Here is a 21,245-nt window from a genome sequence, read left to right as displayed (position 1 = left end):
CAGTCCAAATCTAACCCAAATTCAATTCAAAACCAATCAAAATCTAATTTAAATCCGATCCAATTGAAATCTATTCCAATCCAAATACAATTCGAATCCAATTCAAATCAAACTAAAATCCAATCCAATCCAATTCAAATTTAAACAAAATCCAATTCAAACCACAAAAGTTAAACTCAATAGACGCAGTGGTTCTACGCCCCAACAAAAAAATAAATAAATCCGATCCAATTGAAATCTATTCCAATCCAAACCCAATTAAAATCCGTTCCAAATACAATTCAAATCCAATCCATTCCAAATCCAATCCGTTCCAAATCAAATCCTATCCATATGCAACTTACATTCAATCCAAATCTAATTAAAATCCAATCCAAATGCAGTCCAAATCGATTCCAAATCAAATTTAAATCAAATCCAAACCAAAACCAATCCAAATTTATTCTACATCCAATCCAAATCCGTTCCAAATCCAATTCAAATCCAATCCAAGTCAATTCCAATTCCAATCCAATAATCCAAAACCAATCCAATACAAATCAAATCCAATACAAATTTATTTCAAATCCAATCCAAATTTATTTCAAATCCAATCCATATTTATTCCAAACCCAATCCAAATTCAAATCCATTCCAAATCCAATCCAAATCAAATCCTATCCATATCCAACCCACATCCAATCCAAATCTAATTAAAATCCAATCCAAACCAAATCAAATTAAAATTTAATTCAAATCTAATCCAATCCAAATCTAATTCAAATCCAATCCAAGTCAATTCCAAATCCAATCTAATAATCCAAAACCAATTCAATTCAAACCAAATCTAATCCAAATCGAATCCACATCCAATCAAAATCAAGTTCAAATCCAATCCAATACAAATCAAATCCAATTCAAATTTATTCCAAATCCAATCCAAATCCAAATTCAATCCAAATACAATTTAAACCCAATCCATTCCAAATCAAATTCCAAGTTCAAATTCGTCGGTGGTTCAAATGCAATTCAAATCCTATCCAAATTCAATCCAAGCCCATTCCAAATCAAATTCAAATCCAATTATATCCAAAACCAATCCAATTCAAACAAAATCTAATCCAAATCGAATCCACATCCAAACCAAACCCAGTTCAAATTAAATTCCATCCAAATCCAATCCATGTGTAAACCAAATCCAATCTAATACAATCCAGATTTATTCCAAAATTGATTCAAATCCATTCCAAATCCAAATCAAACTAAAATCCAATCCAATCCAATTCAAATCCAAACAAAAATCAATTCAAATCAAAATGCAATTAAAATCGAGTCTAAATCCAAACCAAATCCAGCTCAAATCAAATTCAATCCAAATCCAACCCAAATTCAATTCAAAACCAATCAAAATCTAATTTAAATCCGATCCAATTGAAATCTATTCCAATCCAAACCCAATTGAAATCCGTTCCAAATCCAATCCAAATCCAATCCATTCCAAATCTAGTTAAAATCCAATCCAATTCAAATCCTATCCATATCCAACCCACATCCAATCCAAATCTAATTGAAATCCAATCCAAATCCAGTTCAAATCGATTCCAAATCAAATTAATATCAAATCCAAAGCTAATCCAAACCAAAACTATTTCTATTTCTAAACCAAATTTATTTCAAATGCAATTCAAATCCAATCCAAATCAAATTAAAATTTAATTCAAATCTAATCCAACCCAAATCTAATTCAAATCCAATCTAAGTCTATTCCAAATCCAATCCCTTCGTTCCCTGATAATGTGGAAGGTCGTGATTCAAACCATTCGCCCGGTTTGAAATTCACTGAATCGTTGTCCTCAGTGGTTGCATCTGGAGCTCTCAAAGACTTAACTTTCTCGGCTGGTAATCACCCATATTCTTGTTTACGTACGAACGCGCTTTCGAACGAAAGTTGAAGTGCATTCTCGTTTACGCCAGCAAAATCAAATGGAGGAACGGTTCGAACGAATCGCATTCGTTCGAAAGTATCGTTCGTCCGTAAACAAGAATAAGGGTGAATGTTTCTAATGTCGTAATGTTGGTGACTTGCCAGGACGTAGAGGCATGGCCTCTCGAGGCTGTTGACCATCCATTGGAAAAATGGGAAATGTATTTTATTTTAATTATAAAATTAACTCGTTGTTGCAGGATGTGGATTGGATCGACCCGAACTGGTGCTGCTGTTGTGTAGGGAAAGCGCCGACCTTCCTTCACCGCGTCTATCTGAAGAATGAGCCATGGTGCTGCTCCACCACTGCATAAATGTCCACGCTCCTGTGGGCCCGTCGCGACATTTCCTTCCTGCTTCCATCAGTGGTGTTGCGTAGGCTCGACGTAACGAAGCTATTGTTTACAAAGCAGTTTCGCCCTTTTGAAATGTTGGTGCCGAAATATGAATTCGTCGATTTTCGTCGAGTTCAAATCGCATCCCATCCATTTTCACCTCAGAATCAAAACCATTTGAACTGCCCCGTTCTCTGCCAACTACCAGGTACTTAGTTTTGGTAGTGAATATGAATAATATAATACCTATAGCATTATCAGTGCTATTTTTTTACTTTTCTCATCAGCATTCATTTTTATACAGTTACAAACATACATACAAAGTTTCATACAGTTTTAATATCCTATTTCAATACTTGAACTTACAATCTATTGACTGCTTATTCCTGCAAGCTCTTTCAATGCAAAGGACCCAACGATTCCTGATCTACACTAATTGCTCCATTCATCAAACTGCCTTCAAAATTACCAGAATCTCCTCCCGTCGACGCATCAGACACCATCGATTTCACTTTTATCATTTTCATGTCGTTCTTGATTTTTCGTACGGTACTTTTCATGGCACTCAGAAATTTCAGCAAGGATGTCTTTTCCTGCTTTACAAACAAGGCATGTGCCAAAAACGGCACCTTTCGCATGCTCCGACCACTCATTCCCACGCTGATCTCTGCCAAAGACTTCATATTTTTGCCTACCACACTAATTTCGGAGTCCTTCAGCTCTGGTAGCTCTTCCTGATCCGTTACGATTCCAACCTCCTGTAGATTCCTCAATGTCGTTCGATAGATTTCATAGATTGCCGCTCGACTGGGGTTGCCAATGTACTGAACAATGTCCGCACGATCCAAAAAGGCAAGATCAATGCTACCGGTAAGATTTGAGGTGGCCAGCACAAATACGTTCGGATACTTTCGGATGCGATCCAGCTGAGTCAACACAGCATTCACCACACGAATGCTATCGCTGGGCTCATTATTGGAGATGGCATCCCGAGCGAAAGCGATCGATTCGACCTCGTCAACCAGGACGCACACCAAGGCCATTCTGTCCTGGCACAGATCGTGAATTTGGTCGAACACTTTCTGAACGAGCTTTCCACTTTCCGAAAACCATTTCGAGAACAAGCTGTGGCTGTTGATTTCGATTAGATGGGAATGATTGTAATCTTCGCTCATTCGAGCGGCAAGTTTTTGAGCGAGGGCCTTGCATAGGCTGGTTTTTCCTGTTCCTGGTGGTCCATGCAGCAAAATCAATCTGAAATACCAATGTTGTTAATACCAGAACAGATAGTTTTGTATTCAGCTCCTCCCACTTGAAATTTTGAAGCGAAAGAAAGGAAGGCTTGGGTATTAAACGTTCCCAAAAACATCCCATCTTATTTTTATATACACCTACCTATTGCAAGCAATCAAATTAGAGTTGACCTTCTTCCGCGAGAACAGCATCGTTGTCTGCATGAAACTCAGCAGATCGTGCTTCAGATCCTCTTCGTAGATCAAACTTTCCCATATGCCGTGGAAATCCCGCGCCGGCAGTAGCCAATGATTAGCAATCTGTACCTCATCCCCATCTTGGCGAATGGTTTCCTCCTCGCTGGACTCGTCGTTCAGCTGATAGATGAACATCCGCAGGTCGGTGCGAAGATTCTGTTCCTCCAGGGGATTGCATATTGTGACACTTTCTACATTAGGATAGATCACCTTGAACACGTGATCCCTTGGCAGTGTTTTGTGTTCGGTCAGGTACAAACGTATTGCCCGGATAAGATCCGCATCAGGAGACTTTTTGTTAAAGCTAGCAATCAAGATAAAAGCAATTTACTTTGCGGTAGGGAATATAATCAAATTAATATTTACCCTCTGGTACACGCAATTTCGATATTGATGGGCTCCATTTCATATGGAGAATTTGAGAAGTTTAAAATAGCTAATTAGATTTTTACGAATTATAATTCTACTGATAAAACTTGTGTGTATTAACGGCTATATCACAAAGGCGCGGTTGGGATCGTTGTGATTCAAAGAAGGCAGTGCATATATTTTTCAATTTGTCAGATCTAGGACACAAACCATTAGTGTATGTCGTACTGCAATCTAGTACTGCAGAACCGAACGAACGGTGTAAATTACACTCACACGGATAAATTTAAGTAATCTATTTTGCTTACTTTTTAATATTTATCTAACTTAGTACTTTTATATTTATTGCGAATATTTAAAAATAAGCACTGGAATATTAGTTTCTAGGCTAGCTAAGATTATCGATAAAATAATCATTTTTTGGTTTATCTCTATGTGTCAAATTTGGACTTGTTCATTTTTTGATTGTAGATTGAAACCGTTGAGCAAGTGGTTATTGCAAATTTGGTGACAAAAATGTTAAGCATAAAGAGTAAGTTTGATTGATAATGTTTAAACAATAAAATACAACTTCTTTTACCAATTAATTGTTTCTATAGATCATGATGCGCAACGGCCGATTCCGGACAACATCTGCTCGAACCAGAAGAAAGCGGAAGAAAGTGGAAAAACTCAAATAAAAAGACATGCAAAGAGTGATCAGCGTAGTGGATTGGATCTCAGATATCGGTATTTGCAACTTCCGTTCTTGCTCTGAACCCTGGGTTGAAATGGAAGCATCGGAATTTGCAACAAATACTTACATTCGCCTTGGTTTCATGAGGCGAATCTTCTGCTCAAAAGGAAGCGATCTTTTGCCTGAACCTTTAGCCCACTTATCGGAAAGTAAATGTGTTGAAAGCAAGGTTGAAAGCCCTTGTTCTTTTTCTTGTATTTTGCTAATAAATGTGGAATAATACAAATACTAGCGTTTTATTGAATTATTTGCTCAATTCCACTAATTCTAATTTTTTGTTTTTGTTTTCTATCGGAATAAAGAACCTGTCAAAAAAGAAGCCTCGCAAATAATAAAAAGGGAATAAGCATTACAAAAGATTAAACGAAATTTAAGCATTGGAAAGCTTACCCCAAAAATAATCATTAGAATGAGTGGATAGACTGAATATGATTTTAGATTAAAGTATAATCTATTTAGATTATATATTTTTATCCGTGCAGGAAGGAAAATAATGGAGATGAGTGACGTTTAACGCTCGCACACTGATGTGCAATTCGGCATATGTAAATACATGTTTGTTTTCCTTCTGCTCATAACCTCAAAATTGATCGAGTCATCACGATGGTTGCGAAGGAGTCAAACATTATATGGAAATATACTCATTTTTACCCAAACTTTGCTGAGTAGGACCATCTAGGAGTGTTTGTTTTCCTTTTATCGCCACTCACACATTCGGACGTGAGAATCTCAATTGGATACAGACACAAAGAACCAGGGGACTGAAGAGAAGGCTAATATTGTGTATCCGGAATAAATTTATACCGCTTTTTATACCGAAGTTGGATTTTTCTCCAGATACAGGCAACTTTCCCAACTTCGGAAGTAGTGCGCTGAATTCGGCTAAAGATGCGCTTAACAACGCATCAATTAGTTTGACAAATAAAACTTCGGAAGAAAGTTCGGTTCGGAAGTCCCGACTTCCGAATTCTAACTTGGTGCTACGCCGACAATATACAGTGAACAGTGTCGTCAAGTGTCAGAATTGGAACAGAATCGTCTGTCATTTCCATACAAATGCGCGTTCCAAACGAGCAGGAGACCTGTCAAACGTAACACATGACGTTACTCTTCTTATAGGACTCTAGGCTAATACGCCTACCCACCATTCAATGGCGTACAATGTTTTTGTTTTAATTTCGTTTGATTCATGATAACCTATGATAACATAACTTCGGAAGTATGGACGAGCTATTTTTCGACATAAAGAAGCCATACAAACACAAAAGGCTCGATGTACCTCAACCAATTGCAAGTTTTCGCCATGAGAATTAGCACTAACTGCGTACGAACCAATCATCCAAAATCACCAAAAGCGATGTTGGGTAGAGTGCCATTGTACCGCGGATGACAGGCGCTTCACCCTCCTGCAAAGAACAGACATATTTTTCCACGAGATTCTAATATTTTTCAATTGTTCTTGTGTACACCCAAAAAAAATCTGCACTTTGTTTTCACCTGAAAAACTACGTAGATTTTTTCCACTTGAAATTCACGTAACTTTTACCTGATTTTTCGATATAATTTTCATTCTAAGTGAAAATCAGGCAAGTTCTACTTGTGTTTTGGATAGAATTCACCGGATACGTAAAATTCACCTGAATTTTCTGAAGCATTTGCAGTTACGTGTGCACGTAAAATGTACCTGAAAATTCTGGTGGAAACAACGTTTAGATTATTTGGAGTGTATGAATGCGTAATTGTATCTACGGATCAATACACTTTGCCATTTCTGCGTCTTTCTTGACAGCTACAGAATGATTTCATTTAATTGAAAATTTGAAAAAACATGAATGGAACACTGCTGGGGAAACCAGCTAGTTTGTTCTATTTTGCTCCAGATTTAAACTAGAAGAGTAGTCGAAGATTTGGAATGAAACTGAATCACTACTGATTTCACTCTCAGTACTACTCATCAAGTTCAACCTATAGAATTAGGCCATCTTCGGTGTCTTGTTCTTAACTCTACTTGAAGAAATATGTATTTGTAAGGATTACGAAGTGGTACAATTCAAAAGCCTAAAATTGAAAGCTCAAGATCGATATTATTTTGCAAATTAATTATATAGGCAAGTTCAATCAAAACGTTGTAGATAAGTCATTATTTTAAAACTGGTTCGACTTTGGTCATCTGATCCGAGGATGCGCAAGATCATGATTCTGCAGAATTAATGTAAAAACTTACATAGACCTTTATCATTATGTATTATATTTATCAAACGTAATGGATGCATTTTTCAAACACTTCAAAGAGAATAGTTTGACCGCTTCGATATAGTTAGTATGTCCATTGCAAGAAGCAGTATTATACAGTAATATCCCGATATTATCACCCCCCTGGTGAATTTTGGGGTGATAAAACAGGGTGTGTGACAAAATTGGAAAAAAAATAAAATAAAAAAAATAAAATAAAAAAAATAAAATAAAATACTAAAAAATATGAGTGAGTGCTTTTTAGCGTGTCCCCCCTTTCAAGGGGCTCGGGTGCCCCTCCCCCTTTCAAGGGTCATGGTAGCCCTCTCTTTCAAGGGGCTCGGGTGCCCCCTCTTTCAAGGGACTCGGTTGCCCCAATCAAGGGGCTTGGGTGCCCCCCCTTTCAAGGGACTTGGGTGCCCCACCTTTCAAGGGGCATGGTGCCCTCCTTTATGAGGGTATGGTGACCCCTTTCAAGGGGTCCCTCCCTACCTTTCAAGGAGCTCGGCTGACCCCCCCCTTTCAAGGGGCATGGTAGCCCTCTCTTTCAAGGGGCATGGTAGCCCTCTCTTTCAAGGGGCATGGTAGCCCTCTCTTTCAAGGGGCATGGTAGCCCTCTCTTTCAAGGGGCATGGTAGCCCTCTCTTTCAAGGGGCATGGTAGCCCTCTCTTTCAAGGGGCATGGTAGCCCTCTCTTTCAAGGGGCATGGTAGCCCTCTCTTTCAAGGGGCATGGTAGCCCTCTCTTTCAAGGGGCATGGTAGACCTCTCTTTTAAGGGGCTCGGATGCCCCCCCTTGAAAAGGGCTCAGGTGCCTCCTCTCAAGGGGCTTAGGTGCCCCCTCTCAAGGGGCTCAGGTGCCCCCTCTCAATGGGGCTCGGCTGCCTCCTCTCAATGGGGCTCGGCTGCCTCCTCTCAATGGGGCTCAGCTGCCTCCTCTCAATGGGGCCTGGCTGCCTCCTCTCAATGGGGCCTGGCTGCCTCCTCTCAATGGGGCTCGGCTGTCTCCTCTCAATGGGGCCTGGCTGTCTCCTCTCAATGGGGCTCGGCTGCCTCCTCTCAATGGGGCTCAGCTGCCTCCTCTCAATGGGGCCTGGCTGCCTCCTCTCAATGGGGCCTGGCTGCCTCCTCTCAATGGGGCCTGGCTGCCTCCTCTCAATGGGGCTCAGCTGCCTCCTCTCAATGGGGCTCGGCTGCCTCCTCTCAATGGGGCCTGGCTGCCTCCTCTCAATGGGGCCTGGCTGCCTCCTCTCAATGGGGCTCAGCTGCCTCCTCTCAATGGGGCTCGGCTGCCTCCTCTCAATGGGGCCTGGCTGCCTCCTCTCAATGGGGCTCAGCTGCCTCCTCCTCAATGGGGCTCGGCTGCCTCCTCTCAATGGGGCCTGGCTGCCTCCTCTCAATGGGGCTCAGCTGCCTCCTCTCAATGGGGCTCGGCTGCCTCCTCTCAATGGGGCCTCGGCTGCCTCCTCTCAATGGGGCTCAGCTGCCTCCTCTCAATGGGGCCTGGCTGCCTCCTCTCAATGGGGCTCAGCTGCCTCCTCTCAATGGGGGCCTGGCTGCCTCCTCTCAATGGGGCCTGGCTGCCTCCTCTCAATGGGGCTCAGGTGCCTCCTCTCAATGGGGCTCGGCTGCCTCCTCTCAATGGGGCTCGGCTGCCTCCTCTCAATGGGGCTCGGCTGCCTCCTCTCAATGGGGCTCGGCTGCCTCCTCTCAATGGGGCTCGGCTGCCTCCTCTCAATGGGGCTCGGCTGCCTCCTCTCAATGGGGCTCGGCTGCCTCCTCTCAATGGGGCTCGGCTGCCTCCTCTCAATGGGGCTCGGCTGCCTCCTCTCAATGGGGCTCGGCTGCCTCCTCTCAATGGGGCTCGGCTGCCTCCTCTCAATGGGGCTCAGCTGCCTCCTCTCAATGGGGCCTGGCTGCCTCCTCTCAGTGGGGTTCGGCTGCTTCCTCTCAATGGGGCTCGGCTGCCTCCTCTCAATGGGGCTCGGCTGCCTCCTCTCAATGGGGCCTGGCTGCCTCCTCTCAATGGGGCTCAGCTGCCTCCTCCTCAATGGGGCTCAGCTGCCTCCTCTCAATGGGGCTCAGCTGCCTCCTCTCAATGGGGCTCGGCTGCCTCCTCTCAATGGGGCTCAGCTGCCTCCTCTCAATGGGGCCTGGCTGCCTCCTCTCAATGGGGCCTCGGCTGCCTCCTCTCAATGGGGCTCGGCTGCCTCCTCTCAATGGGGCCTGGCTGCCTCCTCTCAATGGGGCTCAGGTGCCTCCTCTCAATGGGGCTCGGCTGCCTCCTCTCAATGGGGCTCGGCTGCCCATGGTGCCCCCTTTCAAGGGGCATGGTGCCCCCTTTCAAGGGGCATGGTGCCCCCTTTCAAGGGGCATGGTGCCCCCTTTCAAGGGGCATGGTGCCCCCTTTCAAGGGGCATGGTGCCCCTTTCAGGGCATGGTGCCCCCTTTCAAGGGCATGGTGCCCCTTTCAGGGCATGGTGCCCCTTTCAAGGGGCATGGTGCCCCCTTTCAAGGGGCATGGTGCCCCCTTTCAAGGGGCATGGTGCCCCCTTTCAGGGGCATGGTGCCCCTTTCAGGGGCATGGTGCCCCCTTTCAAGGGCATGGTGCCCCTTTCAGGGCATGGTGCCCCTTTCAGGGGCATGGTGCCCCCTTTCAAGGGGCATGGTGCCCCTTTCAAGGGGCATGGTGCCCCTTTCAGGGGCATGGTGCCCCCTTTCAGGGGCATGGTGCCCCTTTCAGGGGCATGGTGCCCCCTTTCAAGGGCATGGTGCCCTTTCAAGGGGCATGGTGCCCCCTTTCAAGGGCATGGTGCCCCCTTTCAGGGGCATGGTGCCCCTTTCAAGGGGCATGGTGCCCCTTTCAGGGCATGGTGCCCCCTTTCAAGGGGCATGGTGCCCCCTTTCAAGGGGCATGGTGCCCCCGTTTCAAGGGGCATGGTGCCCCCGTTTCAAGGGGCATGGTGCCCCCGTTTCAAGGGGCATGGTGCCCCCTTTCAAGGGGCATGGTGCCCCCTTTCAAGGGGCATGGTGCCCCCCTTCAAGGGGCCTGGTGCCCCTTTCAAGGGGGATGGTTCCCCCTCTCAATGGGCATGGTGCCCCCACTCAAGGGGCATTGTGCCCCCTTTCAAGGGGCATTGGTGCCCCCTTTCAGGGCATGGTGCCCCCTTTCAGGGCATGGTGCCCCCCTTTCAGGGGCATGGTGCCCCTTTCAGGGCATGGTGCCCCCTTTCAGGGGCATGGTGCCCTTTCAGGGCATGGTGCCCCCCCTTTCAAGGGGCATGGTGCCCCCTTTCAAGGGGCATGGTGCCCCCTTTCAAGGGGCATGGTGCCCCCTTTCAAGGGGCATGGTGCCCCCTTTCAAGGGGCATGGTGCCCCCTTTCAAGGGGCATGGTGCCCCCTTTCAAGGGGCATGGTGCCCCCTTTCAAGGGGCATGGTGCCCCCTTTCAAGGGGCATGGTGCCCCCCCCCTCAAGGAGCTTGGCTGCCTCCTTTTCAAGGGGCTCGGGTGCCCCCCCCTTAATGAGCTTGGGTGCCCTCCTTTCAAGGGGCTCGGCTGCCCGCCTTCCCTCGGCTGCCTCCCTTTCAAGTGGCTCGGGTGCCCCCCCTCAAGGGGATTGGGCGTCCTTTTTTCAAGGGGCTTGGGTGCCCCCCTCTAGGAGCTTAAGTTTCCCCCCTTTCAAGGGGCTCGGGTGCTCCCCCTCGGATGCCCCCTCCCCTCAAGGAGCTCGGCTGCCTCTCTTTCAAGAGGCTCGGGTGCCCCCCTCAAGGGGCTTGAGTGCCCCCCCCCCCTCAAGAGGCACGGATGCCACTCCCCCCTTTTTAGGGGCTCGGGTGCCCCCGCGCCCAAAATTGCCCTCCTTTCAAGGGGCTTAGTTGCCCTCCCTCTAAGAGTTGGGGTCCCTCCCCTTTCAAGGGGCCCATATGCCCCCCTTTTCAAAGGGCTTGGTGCCCCCTTTAAAGCCCTCTCTCCCCTTTCAAGGAGCTCGGCTGCCCCCTCCTCCCGTTAAAGAGGCATGGAGGCATGGGGATCGGGAGCCCCCCCTTTTAAGGGGCTCGGGTTCCTCCCCTCCCATTTCAAGAGGCTCTAGTGCTCCCTCTCAAGGAGCTCGGCCTTTCCCCTCAAGGGGCTTGGGTGCCCCCCTTTCTGCAAGGAGCTTGGCTGCCTCCTTTTCAAGGGGCTCGGGTGCCCCCCCACCCTCAAGGGGCTTGGGTGCTCCCTCTCAAGGGGCTTGGGGGGCTCGGTGCCTCGGTGCTCGGTGCTTTCAAGGGGCTCGGTTTCCCCCCTTTCAAAGGGCTCGGGGGCTCTGGGGCTTGGGTCTCCCCCTCTTTCAAGGAGCTCGGCTGCCCCCCCCCCCTTTAAAGGGGCATGGTAGCCCTCTCTTTCAAGGGGCTTGGGTGCCCTCCTTTTCAAGAACATAGAGAGCGAGCAGAAGAACTCCCGGCATCGTGGAGCTCATCCTAAACTTCTTTGATGCTTCCGATCCCGTGAAGAACATGGTCAAAACTGTTCTTCCTATTCTGACTCCTCTCCTGAAGCAGCTGGCTTCGAAAATGCCCCTCCTCGAGTCATTTGTATCCTTCGATGGCTAACTTAGTCAATAAGGGTAATATGATTTCGATTCTACAGTGGAATTGTCGAAGTATTCTTCCAAAATTAGATATTTTCAAATTTTTAGTTAACAAATTACAATGCGATGCTTTTGCTTTATGTGAAACTTGGCTAACACCAGATGTGAACCTTCATTTTCCTGATTTTAACATAATCCACCGCGATCGGGCAAATCGATATGGAGGGGTGCTTTTAGGGATCAAAAAAACAGCACTCGTTCTATAGAGTCGATGCCGATGTCTGGCACCGACGCTGTCGCATGTCAGGTGACTATTCGAAGAAAAGACCTCAGTATCGCCTCGATATATCTTCCTCCAAACACTGCTTTATCTCGTAGAGATCTCTCGCACATCTGCTCGGTTATGCCCGAGCCACGGTTGCTCTTGGAACGTTTTAACTCCCACGGAACAGGCTGGGGGGAACTGTACGACGACAACCGTTCAACGATGATATACGACCCCTGCGACGACTTTAATATGTCAATTTTGAATACAGGAGAAGTTACACGAGTGGCTCCTCCAGCAAGAGATAGCCGTCTAGATCTTTCCATTTGTTCGAGCTCATTATCGCTGGACTGTACTTGGAAGGTGGTCCAAGATCCCCATGGTAGTGATCATTTGCCGATCGAAGTCTCGATTTCCAATGGACGTAGTCAATCTGTTTCTATCGACCTTTCATATGACCTCACGAAGCACATCGATTGGGACACATATGTGGAGGCCATCATTGATGGCATAATGTCGATAGAAGCACTTCCACCGCGAGAAGAGTACGAGTTTCTATCCCAGTTGATCCTTGACAGTGCTCTTCAGGCACAAAGCCGGCCAGTGCCAGGAGCTTTGGTTCGTAGGAAACCACCCAGTCCGTGGTGGGATGTCGAGTGTACACAACTTTATCGCAAGAAATCCGCCGCGTTCAAAGAATTTCGGAAACACGGTTCGATCGTTCTTCACAAACGGTACATTACGCCCGAGATCCAGTTCAAGAAACTGGTCAAAGTGAAAAAACGTGGATATTGGCGCACTTTTGTTGAAGGTTTATCGCGCGAGACTTCAATAAAAACTCTGTGGACCGTCGGGAGAAGAATGCGCAACGCGTCGTCCTTTCTTTTCCTACTGTATTATTGTATTCCCTAACCTCGACTAAACCGCGAGTCTTTCGGTTCCCCAAAACTAACACTATGTAGGGTAAAAGACCCAATAGTGGAGGAACTAAGCACATTCCGACACTAATTTTTCGATAACTTCTAATCTATATTTCATTTCCCTTACCTTGAAAGTGCATCCGAAAGCTCATTATTTCAATTTTATCCAGAGCGTGTCATAATTGTACCAAAATCCTGTTTTGTTACCTGAAATCAATCCTCCAATTATTGGTGCACTGTTCCAATAGTTGCGGTATTTTGTTATTCGTGTTCCTATAGTTGCGAATCCCATAGGTTTTATACGGGATTCGCTACTATCAGAACACTACCGCAACTATTGGCGCAAGGGAGAAAAAAAGCTATTCTAAAGATACTCTACCAGTTTAAATGGAATTCCAATGTTGTTTTTGTCTCTATCGTGTTATGACAGGTCAACTAATTGACTGGTAATGTGGCCTACTGCGTTTAATTTGTTGATTCCCTGCAAACCGTACTACCGCAACTATAGGAACACCCACGACTATCGGAACTTTTACCCTATAAGAATCAAGAAATGTATTGTTAAACTTGATTTCGGCTCCGTAACGATTCACGGCAAATGAGCCTTCCAAATAAACGAAAGATTAAAAAAAAGCATAGACAAACAGACATAACAAATTGAACATTTACTCATCAAATTCATCGTCGTACAAACACTAACGACATCTGTTGATTTCAGTTAGTTGGGTAAATAACGAACCAGATGGCAGTAGTGAGCAAATGCCAAACTAGAGCAAATCCAATGCGAGCGCCACGAGTGATTGATTGGCCAACTAATAGTCCGATTTGGCCTGAGATGATTTGGCCAATTTTGAAACGAAAACAATGCGGACGGAATTTCCCTTCGTATACAATCTGTTGCGAATATCTTGAGGATCGGTGCAAAAAAAATGACTTTTTGCGAAATTATAGTATGAAAATAGTATAGTTTTAACCATATTTTTTTAGATATATAGATAGATAGATTTTCTTTATCGGATTCTTGTGTTCATTGCTACTTTAGTTACACGATAGAAGGCGTATCTGATGTGCTAATTTAGGGGTCATAAATCTACTCCTTTTGGCTGATTGGCTGACCACCACCACACCTGACGCACCGTGGAAGCCTCTGATGGCAGCGAGATTTGCAAGTCACGCTTCAACGTCGTGTTTCTGTACGGAAAATCGACAACGGATCATTTGGGAGAATGGGTGTCATATATCGTCATATAGCATTGCATTTTCCATTTTGCGTGTGTGTTTGAGCTTCGACGGTTTATTGAGGTGGGACCCGTAGCTATGACTTTCACGCTTCTTGCTGCACTCGATAGTCAGTCAGTACAAATGTGCAGATGTACCTCGACCATTGAGAAGTTGGATGGCAGTTCGTTGTGCAATTGTGCAGAGAGGCCTTTCAGCGAGCTTAGCCAACCACCATCACACAGGTATCGAGTATCGACACAGGTGCTCTTGGCTCTTAACTTCTGGATTGGTACCAGCAGATGGTGTATTCATTCTGCCACACTCGTGCTTTCGCTACTGCTTGCATCAACGAGGCGTATTGAACTAATTTAATTACATAGCACTACATGGCGTTAAAAATTTATCATTATTGCTACCAGTCAAGTACCACGGTAAAATGCTGATGCTCTGAGAATCGAAATATTTCTTCATTGCACCCAGAGGTGTGCCTTGATCAAAACACGTGCTCCAGGAGTGCATGGGTTGGGGGTGGATGGTTGATGTTAATTGAAAGGGGACTGTACAGTAGAGTGATTCAAATTTTGACTTTTTTGCCCCCCGATACTTAAACGATTGCATTTACCTTTTTATTAACCCACCTAAATTTTTAGCTAATTTGGATGTAAATTGAGTGAGCACGCGCGTTTTGGAGTTTGCATGATAATTGCTATGAAAACAGTAGCTTTCATGGAAAACCGTTCCCCAACGCTTCCCTTAAGCTCTAAAAACATATGAGTACATCGGCAACATGAGAAATTTTACAAGGAAACAGGCCGTCTTTGTTGCGGAACGATTGAATGCTCGCAAGAAAAGTTATTGAGTACTGAATCGTGAGAAATTCAATTTAACACGTAAAAGAATAACATCAATATCAACAATGAGCATTTTTGTTTTCTTCATAACTTTGCTTCCAAACGAGAAATCGCTTCGCAACAACAACTGCCTTTCAGCTTGAGAAGTATTCTGTGTAGGCAATGTGTTGATTATATTTGAATAGTTCATGGGCCACCTCACGGAGCGATCTTCCACATAAGGGTCAGTTTTCACAGTAATTTCCATACAAACTTCAAATGACGTGTGCACAGTCAAATTACATCCAAAATTGCTAAAAATTTAGGAGGATTATTAAAATGGCAAATGTAATCGTTTAAGCATCGGGGGGCAAAAAAGTCAAAATTTGAATCACTCTACTGTACAGCAATTCTAATATTATTAATGTTGGCAGATATGAAACATAATTCCATTTTAGCGAGTTATGTAAAAAGCTCAAAGAACAGACTTTCAGCTCAAACTTGATCCTTGTCTAAGGGATTTACCAAACAGTACAAAAATAGTACAAAACAAATAGGACCAGTTTCAGTCAACCAAACTTATACAAGCCAAGGCCATTGTCGTCCATTACTCTTCCATTACATCCTCCTTTTTAGCTATACAAGAAATGGCTTTGTTCCCCATAGAATGCTGTTTGTTATGAGAAAATAGATTGAGATTTACTTTTTTATTCGAGTTATGACGCCAATAAAAAAGATGGTATTCTTTTCAAAATTATGGAACTTGCGCTTATCAATTAAGTATTATGTCAAAGCTGTGACCCGAACCCTCTCACTTAGGAAGTTTTTTTTTTTTCATTCGACACGGAAGTTAGTTGCCGTACCTAGTTTAAATTTACCAATCATACAGGCCTGGTCCAGTATAAATTAAACTAACGAGTAAATTGATGAAGCGTCGAGCTCACCAAATAAGTGGCAATTCGATCGAAGCGTCGTAGTGGATCATCATCATCATAAACACACTCATTTCTCAAATGCCGTGAACTTGATCATAATTCCGCGAGATGTTTATGCGGTTGCTTTTTTTTGCTGGTGATGGTAATGACCTTAGCTCATAGCATTTCGGTGAGGCAGCTAGATAAATGTTTCATAATAAAACAGAAATGATATGGTAACGGGAGGTAATGTTAGTCTAGGAAGATGTAGCGTTTACTCATCACTGCTACTGCGTGCAAATTGCACTACGATCCAAGTGAATAGTGGTTGGAATTTACCATCTATTCTCGAAGCGCACGTTTCAGCAGCTCGCAAATGTTGATCAATAACGGCGCTGGCCAAGTAATTACAGTCAGTTGGGAAAGGGAGTGAATGTTAGTGTGTGGTTATTGTTGCAACTAGAGACCGAGAATACCTCTGCATCTCCACAATTACCTCGGTATGGAAGTTGTGTTATTTGGGTGGGGTAAACAGTGACATAGATCGGGATTCACCATGTAAAGTGATGTGACCAATGCAACTTCTACACAACAGTATTAGCATTTCCTTAATTTTTTCATGCTTCGCGAGAATAAACAATCAATCGCTCAAAGTGAGCGATTGTTGATTTGAATTTCGGATTAGGCGCCCGCGTCATCATTTCTTTGCCCTTAACGCTGGGTAGACACCTTTGCGTGGTGTGTTACGGTGTAAGATCTACCACGGTCACATTGTCAGCTACAGGCAAATCCTGACCCAATGAATACCTTCCTCAATATCCAACTCCGTGGTACTTATGAGGGTGTCGCTGAGTCGGGGGCCTCTCTTTAAGTAAGAACTACACCAACATTTCCTTCCCCTTCCAAATTACGGTGAAGATGGGCGTGGCCAGGAGTAGTAATACTCATGCTTTTGTATATTTTATCCTAGATTGAAATCAAGGACCACACCCACCTTGATTTCTGATAGCAATCTGAATAAGGATTTAAAAAGAAAAACATGAGTATCACTAGTGTCCAATCTACGAAGTACACCGTAACTATGCTATGCTAGGCGCCTCATTTCTTTAACGTTAGGAAAGTAAAAAAAAGGGATGTTCAACCACATTGATAGCTAATGTCAATCAGCAACCCTTATTTTATCTCTATTAGAGGATAAAATAAGAATGTTCAGCCAGACATATTTTGGTAATTAAGGTTTATTTTACAAGTCGTTTATTTTGCATTACCTTCGCGCGCGTGTATGTGTCGTTTGCCGTGACCAGTATACCGTAATCAGAATCTGACTAGTATTAATGCTGATGTGCCGTGTAGGGCTTGTCTGCTTTGAGCGGCACACGGTCGCTTCCAAGTCAATATAAAATCTTACATGGCGCAATACAAGATGCTAAATTGGAGACGATATACATACATATTGTATGGAGAAGAACCTCTATCGCATCCACTTCAGCATCCTACACGACACCATATACGTTCAAGTGTTGACTGTATTTGATAAGGCTTGCTAATAGACATATGCAGCTTTTTGTAGAGGTTTAACAGAGCCCACTGTCAAACCCCACCACATCCTAAGCAGGCCCCTAACTCGCAGTGGCCACGGGGAGGGGTCGTGAAGCACTTGGACATAGTTGCTGCTGCCCCTTCAGCGATAATAATTCGTTTTGTAGAGATATATTCATCAATGCTCTTTAGAAAAGTGTATCAAGCATATTTTAGTTGAAGTGAGCTAGATTATTGCACTTCTTCAACTTTAAATTTAATTTTTTTATTAATATTGAGACACGGAAAAAATCCCAAAATGAGAAATAAAACAATTCGCGCACCAATTCTGGGTACATGGTATGAATTCAAGGTGCAGTTCCCCAACTTTTTAATAATTTTATTGAACAAGAAAAGCATCATCACCACCAAGTGTATTATTTAGGGTTTTCTTTTCATTGGATACATTAAATATAAATAATATTTTTGCTTTTATCATATACTAAGTATACGTAAAGGCTGTAAGTTCGCTCCAGAAACTCACTTTCTATAGAAGGCTCAGAAACCCATAGTGTTACGTACCAATCGAGTAAGTTCGACGAATTGAGGTGATGTCTGTGTGGCATGTCAGGCACTTGTCCATAACCATTTTACTCGCATAAGTTGGGTACGACGCATTGTTTCCTATTGAGAAAAGCTCATATCGGACTATGGGCTCCGAGTTTATGGCCAAAATAAATTTTGACGTAAACTAAGTATAAGGAGAAGACTCGGGTCTTTCTTCTTCTTATTGGCATTACATCCCCACACTGGAACAGAGCCGCCTCGCAGCTTAGTGTTCATTCAGCACTTCCACAGTTATTTACTGCGAGGTTTCTAAGCCAGGTTACCATTTTTGCATTCGTATATCATGAGGCTAACACGATGATACTTTCATGCCCAGAAAAGTCGAGACAATTTCCAAGCCGGAAATTGTCTAGGCCGGCACCGGGAATCGAACCCAGCCACCCTCAGCATGGTCTTGCTTTGTAGCCGCGCGTATTACCGCACGGCTAAGGAGGGCCCCCAGAAGACTCGGGTAGGAAAAATGAAAATTTCAAAATTTGGGACCGTCACAAAATTATGCAAGATTTCAAACGCTGATGGCATTTATCTTTCGATGGATTTTAGCGACTTTGCCCCGATTTACCAGTTTTTTTTTGAAAATTTTGATTATCAACGTTGAACTATTGAAATTTTCAATTCTTTCCAACCCAAGTATAAACTTCAGAACCAACCAATTCTGATCATGTATCCCTAACACGGACATAAGTTTGATATTACATCGTGAAAGGCCTTTTGGCCCACCGCTTAATTTTCTATGTGCATAAAAAGACCCGTGTTTCGCGTGCGCGTTATTTTTGATCGGGATTTCACGGAGAGCGAACGATGGCGTCCGGCTGCCGCAGTGCTGTCGATGGTGGAGCAGTGGTCGGGCCGGCAGCATCACTTAAGGGGTCGTACACTTATTACGTAAGCAATTTTTCTGTGATTTTCGACCCACCCTTCCCCCATGTAAGATTTTTCTCATACAAATTATTGTTTACTTATATGGTGCGTAAGAAAACGACAGACCCCTCCTTCCCCCCATACGTGTTCGACCCATGAGAGAAATTTTTCGCAGAGCCGAGTGGTCTGGAAGAAGCACTTAAAACACATTTGTCTCGCAAGATTCAAGTTATCGAGTTATTGCTGATGACTGGTTGACAGTAAATTTGAATTCGCGATGCTGATGTGTTGCATTTGTAGTTCTCGACCTCTAAAATCGACTGGTTACTGGCGTTTGTTGTTTGATTGGGAAAATTCCGAGATTCTTTGGTCACAAAGTAGGAAGGGGATCATCGCTTTAACGGCGTTGAAGTTACTTGGATGTTTGTATGATTGCATGTTCAGATAAGTTAAAATACTTAGTTATTACGATAACATAAGTTATTACGATAGGGGGAAACGATAGGTAGGGATTTTGAAAACTGTTCAGTAGGACAGCGGTTCTCAACCTTTTTCTTGAGAGGTACCCCTTTGAACTTTTGCATTAATTGAGGTACCCCCTATGTTTTTTTGCTGTAAATGAACATAATCGTAACTCTTAAGATATATGAAAAATGGACCTGAAAACTAACGGAATTATAGCTCTCCATAAACTTTTCTGAAATTTTAATTTTGTTTGAAACTTCCCATTTCAAATTAAGTTCATACATCGAGCTCTTACAGAGCTTTGTTTTTACTATTGCAGGCTTCCGAGGGTATTGAAAGGAGGCTTCCGAGCCTCTTGAAACTAGGATTCCGCGCCTCTTCCGAGCCTCTTGAAGAAAGGCTTCCCAGTCTCTTACAAGGCGGTTTTCGAGCCACTTAAAAAGAGGCTTTCGAGCATCTTGAAAGGACGCCTTTCAGCTGCTTGAAAGTATGCTTCCAAGCCTCTTGGAAATAGAATTCCAAGCCCCTCGAAGAGAGGGTTCCAAGCCTCTTGAGAGAAGTCTTCTAAACCCCTTCGAGGGTAGTAGGCTTTCGAACCTCTTAAAAGGAGGCTTCCGAGCCCGTTGAAAGGAGGCTTCCCGAGCCTCTTGAAAGGAGGCTTCCGAGCCTCTTGAAAGGAGGCTTCTGAGCCTCTTGAAAGGAGGCTTCCGAGCCTCTTGAAAGGAGACTTGAGCCTCTTGAAAGGAGACTTGAGCCTCTTGAAAGGAGGCTTCTGAGCCTCTTGAAAGGAGGCTTCTGAGCCTCTTGAAAGAAGGCCTGAGCCTCTTGAAAGGAGGCTTCTGAGCCTCTTGAAAGAAGGCTTTGAGCCTCTTGAAAGGAGGCTTCTGAGCCTCTTGAAAGGAGGCCTGAGCCTCTTGAAAGAAGGCTTCTGAGCCTCTTGAAAGGAGGCTCTGAGCCTCTTGAAAGGAGGCTTCTGAGCCTCTTGAAGGAGGCTTCTGAGCCTCTTGAAAGGAGGCTTCCGAGCCTCTTGAAAGGAGGCTTCCGAGCCTCTTCTAAGGAGGCTTCCGAGCCTCTTCTAAGGAGGCTTCCGAGCCTCTTGAAAGAAGGCTTCCGAGCCTCTTCTAAGGAGGCTTCCGAGCCTCTTGAAAGAAGGCTTCCGAGCCTCTTGAAAGGAGGCTTCCGAGCCTCTTGAAAGGAGGCTTCCGAGCCTCTTGAAAGGAGGCTTCTGAGCCTCTTGAAAGGAGGCTTCTGAGCCTCTTGAAAGGAGGCTTCTGAGCCTCTTGAAAGGAGGCTTCCGAGCCTCTTGAAAGGAGGCTTCCGAGCCTCTTGAAAGGAGGCTTCCGAGCCTCTTGAAAGGAGGCTTCCAAGCATCTTGAAAAAAGAATTGCGAGCCTCTCAAAGGAAGGCTTCGAGCCTTTTAAAAAAAGGCTTCCGAACCACTCGAGAGGAGGCTTCCGAGCTTCTTGGAAGAAGCCTTCCGAGCTTCTTGGAAGAAGCCTTACGAGCTTTTTTAATAGAACATTCCGAGCCTTTTGGATGAAAGGATGCGTCCAAACCACTTTAAGGTTTCTGAGCCTCTTGAAAGAAGGCTTTCAAGACTTTTAAAATGAGGCTTCTGAGTATATTGAAAGGACGCTTGAAAGAAAATTTCCGAACCTCTTAAAATGAGGCTTCCGAACCTCTTAAAGGGTGTCCTCCGAGCTGCTTAGAAGGAGGCTTCCGAAAAGCTTTGGAAGATGCTTTCATTTCCTTTGCAACGAAGCAACTGAGCTTTTCGGGGAAAAGTTTTCATGTCTCTCAAATGGAGGCATCCAAATCTGTACTCTCTAGATTTTAATCAAGAATTATATTCTTAACACATTATTCAACATTCTGTTTTGATCAGGTAGATTGCAAAGAAGATTTTTTAAATTTGTTCGTTCGAGGTT

The 21,245-nt window shown here is 44.5% G+C and overlaps 2 protein-coding genes across 2 annotated transcripts in view; both read right to left on the bottom strand.

The window, feature by feature from the left end:
* Positions 1-21,245, bottom strand: part of LOC134225222 (AP-1 complex subunit beta-1) — a 292,898-nt gene that overhangs the window by 254,167 nt on the left and 17,486 nt on the right. The gene's annotated exons all lie outside the window — the stretch shown is intronic.
* LOC134226454 (pachytene checkpoint protein 2 homolog) lies at positions 2,609-4,318 on the bottom strand. The gene is made up of 3 exons (XM_062707231.1): positions 4,155-4,318; positions 3,694-4,092; positions 2,609-3,552 (listed from the first exon to the last, which is right to left on the bottom strand). The coding sequence occupies exons 1-3, from the start codon at positions 4,190-4,192 to the stop codon at positions 2,697-2,699; spliced, it is 1,293 nt and encodes a 430-aa protein (XP_062563215.1). The 5' UTR covers positions 4,193-4,318; the 3' UTR covers positions 2,609-2,696.

The sequence above is a fragment of the Armigeres subalbatus genome, chromosome 3, assembly GCF_024139115.2.
Source record: "Armigeres subalbatus isolate Guangzhou_Male chromosome 3, GZ_Asu_2, whole genome shotgun sequence".
Taxonomy (NCBI): domain Eukaryota; kingdom Metazoa; phylum Arthropoda; class Insecta; order Diptera; family Culicidae; genus Armigeres; species Armigeres subalbatus.
The sequence above is the reverse complement of the archived record's forward strand: the minus strand, read 5'-3'. Positions and strand labels throughout refer to the sequence as shown.